The 16,175-nt window shown below is 41.1% G+C and overlaps 1 protein-coding gene across 1 annotated transcript in view; it reads right to left on the bottom strand.

The window, feature by feature from the left end:
• Nucleotides 1–16,175, bottom strand: part of LOC111060553 (endoplasmic reticulum metallopeptidase 1) — an 84,191-nt gene that overhangs the window by 17,317 nt on the left and 50,699 nt on the right. The window contains exon 9 of the mRNA XM_039422166.1: nt 10,564–10,748. Coding sequence (XP_039278100.1) covers nt 10,564–10,748 — 185 coding nt within the window. The remainder of the gene's footprint in view (nt 1–10,563; nt 10,749–16,175) is intronic.

The raw sequence follows: 16,175 nt of genomic DNA, 5'->3' as shown, positions 1-16,175 counted from the left end.
GCACTGCCTTATTCTCCCGAAACCATGGTCGTCCCAAGATGATGTCTTCGCGTAGGTCAGGTAGACCTAGGAAGGGAATATTTTGAATGTGCTGTTTGATCTGGAGTTCCAGATGTCCTTGTATGGCCGTTTCACAGCTAGTGGGACGGTTGGCCAGCAGTACAGGTAGCTTCAGCGGTTGGATCCGTGTACCGTGGTCGAGGTGGGCAGCTCTCACGAAGTTGTGCGTTGCGGCTGAATCGAGTAGAGCGTGTAGTTGTTTACCGCGAGGATGACAGGGATCCGGGGTAGAGTCTGTCCGTCTATCTGGATCACGGCTAGGTTCGGTGCTTGGCTGGGCGGAGGGCTGGTGATGTGGTTGTTGACTACTGGGGAGGCAGTGTTGGTGACCTTGTCGGTGACTGCGGCCAGGGCAGTGTTGGTGACCTGGTGGCTGTCTGCAGCTGGGGCAGTGTTGGTGACCGGCTGGTTGACGGCGGCTGGGTCAGTGTTGGCGACCTGGTGGCTGACTGCGGCTGGGGCAGTGTTGGTGACCTGGTCGTCGACTGCGGCGAGGGCAGTGTTGGTGACTCCGTCCATGACAGCGACCCCGGTAGGTGGCGGGTGCGTGTGGGTCACAGTTGCATGTTCCTCCCCAGGCTGGTGGTCGATGACACGCTCATCGTCGGCTGGTGATGCTCTCCTCTCGCGGGCCAGTAGAGGCGCGGCTGCTGGGTGCTGTGGAGAGTCTCTGTCAGCCGGGAAGAGCAAGGGGTCTTCGGTGACATTGGAAGGAGACTTAGCAACGCTAGCAGGGTCTACGGTGGCGTGACGGGTAGGCGATCGATCCGTTGTGAGTGAGACGGTCATGAGTGACGGCTGGGTGGTTGACGCGCAAGGGTGTGCCGGACGCGGTTGCTGTTGTGAGACGGTGACCCGGGTGACGACTGGTACTGGGTCATTCTTGATAGCCCGTGGAGGTGCGGCTGCTAGGTACCGTGGAGAGTCTCCGTCAGCCGAGAAGAGCGAGGGGTCTTCGGTGACGTTGGAAGGAGGCTTGGTGACGCTGGCAGGATCCACGGTGGCGTGACCAAGGAATGACTGGCTGGCCGGTTCGGTGACGGTTATCGCTTGTAGTTGGGGTGGTGACCTGCGAGGCTGGCGCTGCGGGTCTTGCACCTCATCGTTAGTGTAGTGGACTCCTACTTTCCGTGCTGGAGGGGTGGAGTCCGAGTCTCTCCAGTATCGCCGTTTCCCTGCCGTTTCTTCGCGAGTTCTGGGCAGTCGCGATGAAAATGCTTGGCCGGGCAGTAATGACACTGAGGAAGCTGGTTGTAGTTGAACCTCGGCGGCGGCTCTCGATGGGGTGGCCCTGCGGGTGCCGTAGGTTGAGGCGGCTTATATTTTGGTCAACTGTTGAGGTCGGTTTCCAGGTCGTTGGCGATCATGATCAGCTCTTCATAGTTCGTGGGACGAGCAGCTCGAACTAGGGTGCGAAGCTCGGAACTCAGCTGACCGATGAGCAGGGCGATCACCTCGTCTTCAGCCAGGTTGGTTCCTAAGCGCTGCTGTAGTTGGAGCTTCTGACGGATGAATCGCTCCACTGGCTGGTTCGGTTTGTGGGTGGTGCCATAAAATTCCGTGTGAGCGGCTGCGATTTTATGGGCTCCCGAGAAACGGGCCTGAAGTCGGTCACGGAACTGTTCCCAGGTGGTGATGAATTCTCAGTAGTCTCTCCACCAGGCGGCAGTGTCGTCTTTGAGTTGCGCTTTTAGAAGCATGACCCAGGTATAGCTGGGAATGTGGTGACCCTGTAGCAGCTCGGTGCACTGTCGCATGAAGGTGATGGGGTCTTCATGGAGCTTGCCGCGGAAGAACGGTAGCAGGGTCGCTATGCTGGTCAGCTGGCTGAGGTTGCCGGTGTAGCTGACGGCTGGAGCCGGTAAGTTGGCCATGTTGCTGGGTGCGGTAGTGGCGTGACTAGAGGTTGACGGTGGAGCAGGCAGGTTGACGGTCAGCGCGCTGGGTTGCAGGGTGGTTGGTCGAGCGGGCTCGCTGGTGAAGGCGGGTGGCTGCGTTGCCCCGGTTTCGCTGGTGGAAGCGGGCGGCTGCGTCGTGCTGCTGTCGGTTTGACCGGTGGTCTGTGCAGGCCAGCCGGCGAATGTAGACTCGGTGTGCTGGCTGGTTGACTGCATCGAATCTTCGGTGGTCGTATCTCCACTGTCTCCGGCTCCGGTTCTAGTCGCTACCATGTTCAGGTGTTATGGGCGCCACTGGGAAATTGCCTGTTCCCAGACAGGTATTCTGAATTGAAAGATTCAGAGACACATTTTGTTGAAAGAAAATAAGTTTGAATTTTTTGTGTGAAAAATTCAAGACATACATTTAGATGAAAAATTTAAGACATACATTAGTTGAAAATTTAGGTTGACATTTTGTTTAAAAAAAAGTTTTGACAGTGGTAACGGGTTACTGTATCTCCATACAGTGAGTGGCCTCACGTTGGCAGGCGCCAATAATTGATATGGCGGAAGGTGTGGCTCGTTCATCAATTGGGCTAGTCAGTCGGGTCGAGCGAGGGGTTTGTTACCACTGTCTAAGAAAAATGGCTTTTGGTGGCCCTGCAAAGGGCCAAGTTGTTGCTGGTGGCCCTGAAAAGGGACCAAGGCAGGCTAGATGTTTAGTAGTCGTCGACTGGCGCGATACCACGCCGCGCGAGGGTCCCGGGCAGGTCCGTCTGGTGCGAGAGCAGGCCGGCAGGGGCTCAAGTCAATGGTTTGCAGTCTCCACTCTGGTTTACCCGGGCTACGGAGAGGGCTGACCGGGTGATCTACTAGCCAGAGGTCGTGCCGAGTCTCCGCCGGGAGGACCTCCTCGACCACTTCCTCGTTTAGAAGGGGCCTTCGGTCAAACCCGGGCAGGCAGGGTCGTAGGCTTCCGCTGCACACACTCCGATGTCGGTTCGGCACCCAACCCGCGCATCCAGAACCGCGCGCCAGTTGTTAGGCTGGGGCGCTAAGTCTTGGGGCGCAGCTGGCGCGGCGGTGTACAGCCTCAGCCTCTCCTCCACCTGGCGAAGCCGACGTAGGGCCCTCCTCTTCTGGATTCGGCGGCCGGCTCGATTCCTCCTAGGCATCGGCTGGGTAGTAGACAAGGAAGACACCTCAGGTTGCGGTTAGTCTCGCCGTGGTTCCCTCATTGGCCTGCTCGCTGCTCTGCTCCTGGTCTCGGTAGTGGTCTCGGCTGGTAGTGGTCTCTGGTAGTGGTCTCGGCTGGTGGTCTCTTCTGGCTCTTCAGTGGAAGGCTGCTAGTGAGCAAGTGCTCTCGAGGGCTACGCTACGCTACTGGTGGAACATGTTAGAGTGAGTCATTGCACCCTAACTCGGCAGTGTCTTGAGCTATGGAGCTCTATGACTGCTCAAAGTAATAACAGTGCTGAAGTTGGGGGTTCCTGATATAAGACCTTCAGTAGAGCTTGGCAAGTTTATCTTTATTTATTTATTTATTATTCTCTAATTTTTATTTTTCTAATATTGATCAATATCTGATATACTAATTCCAGTTCTATTTCCATTTAATTTTCGAGGTTAAAATATGTATAAAATATGTATTATATATATATATATTATATATATATATATATATATATATATATATATTATTTTTATTATTTATTTATTATTTTTATTTATTTATTATTTTTTTTTTTTTTTTTTTTTTTTTTATTTTTTTTTTTCCTGCCAAGTCTACTTTTTTGGGAGAAGTGGTAATGGAGAAGGGTTCTCTCCTAGGGAATTGAGTACTGTGAACAGTGGCTGACTGACAATCAGCTGCTGGCACCTTTACAGCCCAACTGCTAACTGTCAATCAGGCCACCATTGTTGAAATGGGAGTGGCTTGTGGGTTTGAGGTGGTCGTGGTATTTCGTACATCTGCCTTATTGATGTACGCCACGAGATAGAAGCTGTATCATGAAGCTTTCGAGATGTGAGCTGAATGAAGTTGAGTAATTGAGGGGTACTGGCATATTCATAGAGTAACCTATTATTCACTGTGTAGTGAAAGTTGCAGATGGTTCTGATGAGTCTGTTTTGAAGGCCAAATAGACGTTTTCTATTGGTCTTCGATAGATATGGGAACCAGACTGGGGCGGCATAGGTCAGGTATGCTCTGATGATGGCTGTGAATATGAGCAGCCGAAATTTCAGGGGGAGTGAAGGGGTGACAAGTAGGGGGAATAGTTGTACAAACAGCACACGACAGTGTTGAATTTTCACTTTAATGTGTTGTTTGAAAGTGAGTGTTCTATCCAGAGTTACACCTAGGTACTTGACGGTATGGGACCATGGCAGGGCGTGGCCATGGATTTTGAGAGTGGGAGGAAGTTTGAGTTTTCGGGAAAAGGCGACAGCCACACATTTAGTTGGATTTATCTCTACCTTCCAGGATGAACACCAGGATGTAAGCAGGTTTAATTGCTCTTGAACATTCCTGGCCGCCCTATTCAGATTCATGCTGCTCGAGTGGAATGTGGTGTCATCAGCAAATAGACTTGTTTGAACTGAAGGTAGAGATGGCATGTCATTGATGAAGAAGGAGTAGAGGATAGGTCCAAGCACAGATCCTTGGGGGACACCTGCTGTTGCTGGGGTGAGAGCTGAAGAGTTTACTGAAGATGGGGTTTGGTTGTGAACTTCGAAATACCTATTAGTAAGGTATGACTTGAAGAGTCTTATTGTTGAAGGTGGAAAGACAGATGAAAGTTTATAGAGTAGTCCATCCAGCCACACAGTGTCGAAGGCTGCTTTGAAGTCTATAAAGACTGCAGCCACGTGCTCTTTCTTGTTGAAAGAATCTGATAACTGAGAGCAGAATTCATTAGTTGCAGTGTTGTTGAACAACCTGCACGAAATCCAAACTGCTCTGGCCTTATCACACTATCTAATGTATCTCTTATATGTTTCTCCAGAAACATTTTCTCAAAAAGCTTTGAGAAAAAGCAGGGTATGGAGATGGCCTGTAGCTGGATGGTAGGGTGGAGCGTTTTCCTGGCTTTAGGAGCAGGAATAATTTGCTCTTTTTCCATTCTGAGGGGAAGTGTTGGGTGTTCAGAATGGAATTGAAAATTACAAGCAGGTGTTGGGCTAGCTCTGGAGGCGCATTTAAGATGGCCTTTCCAGAAATACCATCAAGACCTGGGGCCTTTTTTGGATTTGTATTTTTAAGTGCATTTGTTATATCTCCCATTGTAAAAGGTGAGAGATTATTTGGGGTGGGGTCTTGCACTGTTACTAAAACACTGTCAACTATTTTTCTAAAGTGGGTGCCGAGCTCTTGACTATGAGGGACGGGTGGATTTGAGAAGTGGAGTTCTAGATGGGAGGCAAACTCATCCACTTTCTCTTGGTCTGAGAAGATTAGCCCATTTGGGCCCTCAAGTGGAGAGTTTGGAGGTTTTTTCCTGAGAAGTTTACGGGTAGCTTGCCAGGCTGAGTTGGGTGGCAAAGAGGTGAGATACTCTTCCCAGGATTGGAGGCGATGTAGTTTAAGTAGTTGAGAGCATTTGTTCGATGCTCTATTAAATGCATATTTGTCAGCAGGAGCTCGTGTTATCTGCCAACGTTTGCGAGTGCTGCGGCGCTCTCTGATAGCCACTTGAATTTCAGTGGGAAGTAGTGAGCGTCGTTGGGGTGGGGCTAAGGAAGTGTTATCAGCTAGTGCTGTTTTTATAACTTCCGTAATATTTGCTGTATGAGCTTCCAAGTCGACAGTGTTCGAATGTGTGCTTGGAAGGATGGGAATAGAGTTTGACACACTTTCATGATACTTCCTCCACTTCACTGTGAGGCGATGTGGAGGTGGTCTTGCAATGTAGTCGGGACTCACAAGAGTGAACAACACTGGCAGGTGATCTGAAGACAGGTCCTCGACCACCTCAACCAGGGAGGTTCTTGTGAGTCCCACTGACAATGCATAATCCAATATGTCAGGTTGAGCAGCTTGATTGCACATACTTGTATGTGTGGGAGATGATGGGACATGTAAATGTATGTCTGTGTCAAATTTTTCTATGAATTCAAGGAGACATTTTCCTGCTATGTTTGTAACCCTGCAGCCAATAGCTGTGTGTTTGGCATTCCAATCACCAGCACCAAACATACAGGGAGAGGAGGTGAAAAGTTGAGATAGGAGGTCAGAGTTGAACTCTCTATTACGAGGAGGATTATATATGGAAACAAAAGTAACTGGTGTATTCTGTACAGAGATCTGTACAGTGCTCTCGAGGGTAGCTGAGTAGCCCCCTTTTATTCACAGTCCCCGAGTTCACCTGCGCTGCTATTGGCCGGCGGTGCTCGGCCCATAGAAACGCAGGAACGGGTGGCGGCGACTGAGGCGCACCCTGGTGGCGGGTGGGTCAACCACTCATTTGGTTGATGCGTGGCGTGGGGAGCAGAGCAGAGCGGCAGGCTGAAAGGTAGCGAACGCGAGGGAGGTATCACTCTAAGGGTTGTTTTTAAGGGTTTAAAGTTAGTCTTATAGCATGTATATTCTTCTTCTCCCAATCTCTTAATTATAATTGAAATTTCCATATCATATGTTACTATAGAACTATAATCTAGATAGAGTACCTCTTCGAAACAGTTGTTAACTGGCAACTAAATTAATAATTTTGTCAGGTTGGCATTAAGTTGAGTTGACTTTGTTAGGTTGGCACCAAGTTGAAGATTTAAATGCATTTATCACGGAAAAATTGATTGGGCACTGCTACTTCAATCCTGGGAATATTATATTACTAGCAGTCAGGCTCGCTTCGCTCGCCATATCCGTTTAGCCAGCCGTTTAGTCTGGACCCCCGACTGGATAGTCCTAACATATGATAAAAATGCCCAAATGAAAAATGCAGGCGAGCGAAGCGAGCCTGCTGATCTCATTCTTGGACGATCCAGTCGGGGGTCCAGGGGGCGGAGCCCCCTGGCTAGACGGATATGGCGAGCGAAGCGAGCCTGACGGCTAGTTCTTAATATTCACTTCAAAATTACTTCAACTCCGTAAATCACTTTGGTGAATGTTAAGGCGCGTACAGATTTACGCTCCGCGAACATGAGCAATTCACTTTTAATCAGCTGATCTGTGAAAATACAGATATAGTCTGCTGATTAAAAGTGAATTGCTCATGTTCGCACCTTAATATATGCAGTAGTGATTTACTGAGTTGAATTAATTTTGAAGTGAATATTAAAAATTATCAAATTAAATACTGATACGTGGGAATCCGCTTTTATTCGACCAAATTCAGGATCTGAATATACAGAGTGTGACAATGACTAACAAAAAGGAAGAGGCATTGAGGGTATTTGAGAGAGGAATTGTGAGGAAAATTTTTGGTGCGGTAGGGTGGCAGCGGATACATGGTGGAGAAGGAGCAAGCAGAGGTGGAGGAAGCACTGCAGGGTGAGAATATTGTTAGATTTTTCAAAGCCCAGAGAATAAGAGGCTTGGCCATGTGTTAGATGGATAATGAGAGCTTCCAAGAGTGACACTGAATGGAAAAATAGATGGACCTAGGAGAGGTCGTCCAAGAAAGAGATGGATAGATGGTGTGGAGGAGGACTTTAGAGGGAATGGGAAACTGGAGAGAGTTGTGTCAGGATCGACCGAGATGGAGGAGAATCGTGGAGGAGGCCAAGGCCCACAGAGGGCTGTAGCGCCATAGGGTATGGTATGGTATGGTATATACAGAGTGTCCCATCGAAACTGTTTGAAATTTGGCTATATTCACTGGACTGTTTGAGTAAATTTGAGTTTGATTATCGAGCATTATCGAAGCGCTATGTTACACTTGTGTGAAAGGAACAAATATGTAGCGTGGACTTAATATTGGTAGATAGGACGGCTTCGTTTTCCAAAGACGTATTCCTAGCTACACGTAGCTGGGTGTGATGACCTCTAGGATAACCTAAAGGTGCGTACAGATAAACGCGCCTCCAACACGCTCCGCCCTCGCTCCGCAATCACTCCGCCCTCGCTCCTATCATGAACGTTACGGGAGATGTTAGCTCTTCTCGCGTTCCACTCTTGATCCCCGGTCGATCATCAATCGCTGCTCGAGTGACGTTCGATTGTGGAGCAGAGCGAAAGTCTGTACGCACCTTTATATTATAATATAGAAGAATAACTAACTATCCTTATAGTTTTAATCAGTGATTTCTAGGAGATTCCTGCTAATCCTTGCCAAACAACGTTTTCTCCAACTCTATGATCTCTATCTCTGGAGTGTTAACTAAATTGACTATAGGTTTATTCTTAAATAGAGTCGATTTCCACTTTAAAACCACACTCTTGAAATTTGTGACCTGTTTGAAAAAGCTTTACATGTCTTGAGAAGACTTGAGAGAACCTTGCAAGTGAAAATTGAAAATGAATAGAATCGAATGAGTGGAATAGTTATTTGTGCAACTAGTGCGCAAAGTGACAGTTTGCTGCACCGAAAGAAACGTTTACGCACGAGCCGTAGGCGAGGGCGGATTGGTTTCTTGAGTGCAGCAGAGGAACTTTGCGTACGTATTTCACATTAAATTTTCATGCAGTTACCATTGAATATGAGAAGTGGTTGATTATGCGTAAAATGATGACTGAAATCCATCAATGTTTGTCTGTATAATTTTGTTATTAATAACAACTTTATTTATTTTAACTTTATAATCCAATTGAAAATTAATAATCGATAATTTATTCAAATTTAAAATTAAATTAATACAATTAATTTAAAAATTGAATAATTTAATGAATCTTAATTTCTAAATAATTTTCAAACACTCATTTATGAATGAAAATATTATTTGGAAAATGAATAATTAATAATATTCAAAATGTATAATTCAATGAGTTCTCATTTTTATTTATTTAAAAATCAGAAAAAATATAGATAGAACAAATTCGCATTCAAAATACATGCCAACAAAGTCAACAGCTGATTGGGATGACTGCAAGATAATACGCAAAGTAATACTTTGCGTTCTGTAATCAGTGCAGGAATGGTCACTTTCCAAGGTAACTGTAGGAAAATGAATATAATGAATAAAGGTATAATGATCACATTGAATGCGTATATGTGCAAGTGCATGCTTGATCATACATGACCAAGCTTGCAGATGAGAAACAGAATCTGGAAAGAGCAATAGGAACACTCACACTGAACGCGTGCACTTGCTGGTTGCGTTCAGTGTGAGCAGCTACATGCAAGTCACGCCGTTTTTCAATGACAAGTTCCAGATATTGTTTTTCGGCTCATGCATGATTCGACCTGTACTTGCACATACAGAGTGAGTCATATCTATGGGAACCCTTCAATAGATTGGAGACTGTTGTAGATATAATACTGTAACTTTCAGGATAAGTTATTGGTCAAATACACCTTTTGACGTACAACTGAATTTCAACCCCTCATAAGGGGGTAACTTAAGGGTTACAACTGAATTAGTTACGTACAACTGAATTTCAGCCCCTCATAAGGGGATGACTTAGGGGTTGTAACTCGAATATTCTAAATGTAACACCCATTGTGTGGTACATCATTTTAAAGGCCTTTCTAAAACAAGAAATATGACATCAATTAAAATTTTCTATGATACTTTTATCCAAAATTGCGGCTGATTGAGGTTTTAGTTTCTAAGGAAATTGGGTTTTACTCAAATATTTTAAATGTTAACACCCCTTGTGTGGTACATCATTTTAAAGGCCTTTCTAAAACAAGAAATATGACATCAATAAAATGTTCTATGATACTTTTATCCAAAATTGCGGCTGATTGAGGTTTTAGTTTCTAAGGAAATTGGGTTCTAACTAAAATATTTTAAATGTTAACACCCATTGTGTGGTACATAATTTTTAAGGCCTTTCTAAAACAAGAAAGATGACATCAATTAGAATGTTCTATGATACATTTATCCAAAATTGCGGCTGATTGAAGTTTGAGTTTTTAAAGAAATAATTGATAAGGTTTAATCAGCGGCCATTTTGGATAAAAGTATCATAGAACATTTTTATTGATGTCATCTTTCTTGTTTTAGAAAGGCCTTTAAAATGATGTATCACACAATGGGTGTTCACTCTCAAAATATTTGAGTTACAACCCCTCATTTCTTTAAAAACTTAAACTTCAATCAGACGCCATTTTGGATATAAGTATCATAAAACATTTTTATCGATGCAATCTTTCTTGTTTTAAAAAGGCCTTTAAAATGATGTAACACTCGATGGGGTGACATTGAAATATTTGAAATATTAATATAAACATAAATATAAACATTTGAAATATTCGAGTTACAACCACTAAGTCACCCCCTTATGAGGGGTTGAAATTCAGTTGTACGTCAAAAGGTAGAGTATTTGACCAATAACTTATCCTGAAAGTTACAGTATTATTATCTACAACAGTCTCCAATTTATTGAAGTGTTCCCATACATTCCCATACACTCTGTAAACGCATTCAATGTGATCACACCCTTATTCATTATTCATGATGCACAAGTATTTTTACGTTTCTACTCATTCTATTTAAATTTTTCAAGTTATAAACTCACCAGGAAACTGAGCAGCAGAGTAAACATAGCAGAGGATATCATTCCGAGCACGATTTCGGCATGATTGCCTGAGCCCGACCGGCCCATTATGGGGATGATGAGTTGCAGTGAGCCATTTATGATGTAGGCACATTCGATGTAGGGAAGCACCAGGCAGCCAACGTATAGCACCAGTATTCTCCAGTCTGAGATTAAACAGATGAAAGTTAATTACTTTGCATTGAAGTTCAATTGATTTGCCAAAAAATAGTTATTTGTATATCTAGAGTGAAAAGTACGACTTTTTCTCCCTGTGGGAAAAAGTTTGAAGCCCGAGGCGAAGCCGATGGCAACAATTTTCCTGAGGGAGAAAAAGTATTTTTCGCTCGTGATCTACACAACATTTTTCCTCATCTACATTTTTTTATAAAAACTGCAAATAAAAATCATTCGCTCGTGATGTACACAACATTTTTCCTCATCTACATTTTTTTATAAAAACTGCAAATAAAATCATTCTAATAACTTACGTATTGGTGACAATGTTTCCTAACAACATAACCTAAAATCTAAAACCTAAAAACCGGTCGGCTGATTGGCACTGCCGATTGCGCTATCTATCGGCAAAAGTTGTAACAATTATATCAGCTGAGCGGCTACCAAAAATGGCTGACTCCAGATCACGCGTTTCAGATTTGAATTGCAGATCAAAATATTTGTTGGCTGGTATTTTGAATAGAATAGAATATTTTTAAAATTGTTTAAATTTTTATCGTCTACTAATATTAAGAATATAATATCATACAAACATATATTTCATGAGTTGATCAAATTTCTTGTTTGGTATTGAATTCAGTTGACTCAATGATAGACACCTCTATTACGCTTTCTCATCTGAGCTTAGACCTTCTAACCTATTACAATGTAAGTTTTAAAATAGAGATGCTTCCCATGTAATTTAAATGGAGTCACTTTTCCTCCCTAGGGAGTTTATCTGTTTTTTACTACCGAGAGCGAAAAAGTGACACTTTAGTATTATGTTTCAGGGAGTAAAGTAAGTACTTTAGACAGTAGGTGGAGGAAAAGAATATATAACAATACAAACTACGAGATATAAGTTATAAAGAGATATACGTTAGAGGTGGGAGAAATTAATTTGGAATAATTTAAATTGAATTACAAAAAGAAATCATACACAAAACTCGAACAATCACTATACCTATGGTGAGATTCACGTCATAAAGTCAGTGAAAATGTTAGGACGACATATTTGCCACTTGCCAATTTCCCATTCTAGTCTTGCAATTTCCAAACCAGTCGATTCTAGTCTGCGACCTCACGACTGTGAGACTGAGTCGAGCGTCGACTCGACATGTTGGTCGAGCCTCGACTTGAGTTGCATAGTACTGTACATTTTTAATAAAAGTGAGGTTATGTTTCAAGAAAGTGATGTTTTATCATTTTAGATAAGACTTAAGTATTTAATATAGAATTCTAATAACAATTAGATAAGACAAAGAATTTAATATAGAATTCTAATGACAATTAGATAAGACAATGCATTCATAATAATTATTATAAAATTTGTTATATAAGCAGAAGAGACGTATTGGGTCTCATATTTTTAATAAGGAGAGGTATTGATAGATAGTTAGATATATAGATAGATATATATTACGTCTGGTTGGCCTCAACGGCGTCAGACAAGTCAAAGTGCTAGCAAAAGCGAGACACCATTAATTTTTCATGAAATTTAAACCTAGTATATAATTACTATTTGTATTTGACTCTATTATAGTAGTCAAAATAGTCCTTCAGACTATAAAAGCACTCCTCCTTTAGAAATAATTTCAAACTTCGTTTAAACTCCTTTATTGTTAATATTTCCCGCAACCGAATTGGTAGTACTTGGTAAATCTCTCTACCAATATAACTGGGTTTTTCTTCATACAAAGTCAATCTATACTATTCCGGGAAGGTTCTCTTATGTCGTTATGTCGGTAAGAAATGAAGTAGCATGGAATTGAAGTAGTGACAATGAGCAAGAAAGTCGTAAGGTCGAGAGATTAAAGTATCCTCGACTGGAGTCGTACGATTTGAGTCGAGGTAGTGTGAGTTGAGCCTAACATTGCTTTGTAATTAAAGCTGTGATCACAGAGAAAAGCTTCGAGCAAAAGTTTTGAGGTTAGGTTTTTGTATTTCTAATTTATGTTGTTCATTACTTTCCTTGCCCTATTACCATAAGTAAGGAAAGTATTTCTTTCCGATAAAATTAAGGTACCCCAATTTCTAAATTTCTATATGTTTCAAGGTCCCGTGAGTCCAAAAAAGTGGTTTTTGGGTATTGGTCTGTATGTGTGTGTGTATGAGTGTATGTGTGTCTGTGTACACTATATCTCATCTCCCAATTAACGGAATGACTTGAAATTCAGAACTTAAGGTTCTTACAATATCAGGATCCGACACGAACAATATCGATCTAATGCAATTCAAGAAGGCGGCTGAAATGGCGAAAATGTAGTCAAAAACAGGTTTTTTCGCGGTTTTCTCGAAAACGGCTCCAACGATTTTGATCAAATTTATACCTAAAATAGTCATTGATAAGCTCTATCAACTGCCATAAGTCCCATATCTGTAAAAATTCCAGGAGCTCCGCCCCATCTATGCAAAATTTGATTTTAGATTCCATATTATCAGGCTTCAGATACAATTCAAACAAAACATTTCAAGTGGAAAAGATTGAGCATGAAAATCTTTACAATTAATGTTCAGTAACATTTTCACCTAAAATTTAAAATAAGCTCGAAATTCGAGAAAATGTGATTATTCAATTACAATTCAAAACTGTTGGCAACTGTTGATTCTATTAAATAATTCACTATGAAGAGATAGCAGACTTCGTGTGTCTCCAGCGTTATTGTCCTGTCACCAGCTGGCTTGGATCTTTGAATTGTAGACTTGAGATGCGCGTGAACACTAGCGTCAGGTGATCAATTTTCATAACGGCAAGGAAAGTTGTGTGAGTGCGCCACGCCAGATCTCTTTCTTTGCTGATCTATTAGTAGGGGTAAAGTGAGAATACTGCCCCAAACCTGCCCCAAACCTGGCTCCAAATCTGATTCTTGGTTCTAACCTTGCCCAATCCAATGTAATCCGATCTAACCTAACCTAGCCATACCCCTAATCTCACAATAAACCTCAAATGAAGATTTCCCACTTTTTTGGAGAAAAAAAAAACTAGATCCAGCTTTTTTTTTTTCTTGAATAACTAGAAACCGTTAATTTTACAAAAAATCTACAAGAGTAACTTTTTCCAGTAAATCTAATAACGAATCCATTGACACCCCATTTGTCAAGATTGAACAAAAAATAAGGATCTCATAGATCCAGCTTTTTTTTATTTCTTGAATAACTAAGAAACCGTTAATTTTACAAAAAATCTACAAGAGTAACTTTTTCCAGTAAATCTAATAACAAATCCATTTGTCAAGATTGAACAAAAAATATGGGAAAACTAGATCCAATAACTAAGAAACCAAGAATAACTTTTTCCATTTATCAAGATTGAACAGAAAAAGTAGATCCAATTTCTTGAATAACTAAGAATAATTTTTTTCAGTAAATCCATTATTTGTCAAGGGATCCTAACTCTGAAACTAAGCAACAAGCATTTTTATGTTGAGACCTTGCTTAAACCTCAGCACTAAACCCCCCCCCCCCACAGGGGGGGTTGGGGGGCTTGACCCTCTGCCTTTAACCTGAACTACTTGAAAACTCACCTCAGGTTGTATTGAGAAGAAAAATATATATAATAAAAATGTATAAGAAACAAGTCAAGTCAGATATATTACTTGTTGATCAGAGTGTACATCTTGATGAGAGTATTACCAAATATGAGTATATCACTCACACACCATATATTCAACAGACATTCAATTACAATGATGAAATTCGAATTAGTTTAAAACAAGAAGATATTTATACACTTCCAAGTAGAAGTTTTCTCATAATTGAAGGCGAAATCAAAGTGAAAGATAAGAATGATGTTGAAACCAAGGACTTTTCACTTATCAATAATGGAGTTGCATACCTATTTGATGAAATCAGATATGAATTGGGAGGGGTTGAAGTTGATCGCACACGTAATGTAGGATTGACAACAACCATGAAAAACTATCTACGTCAATCAAAACTCAATGAAAAAATTATGGAGAATGCAGGATGGAAGTTGACTGGATGGAAAAGTTTAGATAAATTCTGCTTCTGCATTCCTTTGGATATGTGGTTAGGTGTAATGGAAGACTATAGAAAAGTTCTATTAAATGTTCGTCAGGAAATTGTTCTATTAAGGTCATCATCAGACTTAAATTGTATTGAATCAGAAACAGCAAAATCGGTGAAAATTGATATTACAAAACTACAATGGAAAGTACCCTATATACATGCTTCTGACACTGTTCGTCTTGATCTGCTGAGTTTAACACATAGTGATATACCAATTACCATTCCATTCAGATCATGGGAATTGCATGAATTTCCACAATTACCTGAAACTACTAATCTTCAATGGACAGTTAAGACAACTTCGAACATATTGAAACCTAGATTCATTATTCTTGGATTACAAAAGAATAGGAAAAATGTTATAACTGCTAACAGGTCACATTTCGATTTCTGTAATCTGAACAATGTTAATCTCTATTTAAATGCTCAATCATTCCCCTATGAAAATATTGTTGGTAATAAACATTTATTGTATCACATGTTCTCTGAATTCCAAAATGAATACTATCCTTATAACAGCAGTACATCAATTGAGTATAAAACATTTGATGAATATGCACCATTGGTTGTTATAGACTGTAGTAAGCAAAATGAACTATTGAAATCTGGTGCAATAGACATAAAGTTGACATTGGAAACAACAAATAATTTCTCAGAAAAAACCAGTGCCTACTGTTTAATCCTCTATGATAATGAGTTTGAATATACACCACTGAGTGGAACAGTAAAAAGAGTATTATAAATCTTCTATAAAATAACAAAGAACTAGACAATATTCAAATCAAAAGTATTATCTACAAATGTATCAATATTTTACCTTCAGTATCATCCCATTAATTTATAGAATTGTTCTTGTCTTCTAATAGAATTTTCTCCAAATTTAATTTTAAAGCATTTTATATTATAATTTGATTTATCAGCTTCTTTCAAAGCAAAATACTGACTGTGTATCCATATGAGCTTAGATTTTTCATTAAAGTTGAATAATGTTCTTGGTCTGGGTAACCAAACCTACATTTTTTTTCTGGGTGTACTCACCTACATCTACAATTTCTTTCTGGGTGTACTCACCTAAACCTAAGATTTTTCACCTATATTTATTACATTTTTTTCATACCATTCTTTAAAAGAGATTCCAGAAGAAAGTGAGAATTGTTGGATTAAGTTTGGATCAGTCATATACTTCCATTCTTTTTCATTATTGAGATTGATGTTTGGTATGAAAGTTGCAGCTAATGGTATACATTGTAAAAAATGGAAAAAATTCTGAATCAAATTTTTGATATCAACATTAATATCTCTATTATTATCTTTATCATACAAATATCGACCAAATTTATCAACACTCA

This window comes from Nilaparvata lugens, chromosome 2 (genome assembly GCF_014356525.2).
Source record: "Nilaparvata lugens isolate BPH chromosome 2, ASM1435652v1, whole genome shotgun sequence".
In the NCBI taxonomy this organism is placed as follows: domain Eukaryota; kingdom Metazoa; phylum Arthropoda; class Insecta; order Hemiptera; family Delphacidae; genus Nilaparvata; species Nilaparvata lugens.
Note: the sequence above shows the minus strand (reverse complement) of the source record. Positions and strands in the feature narration are given on the sequence as shown.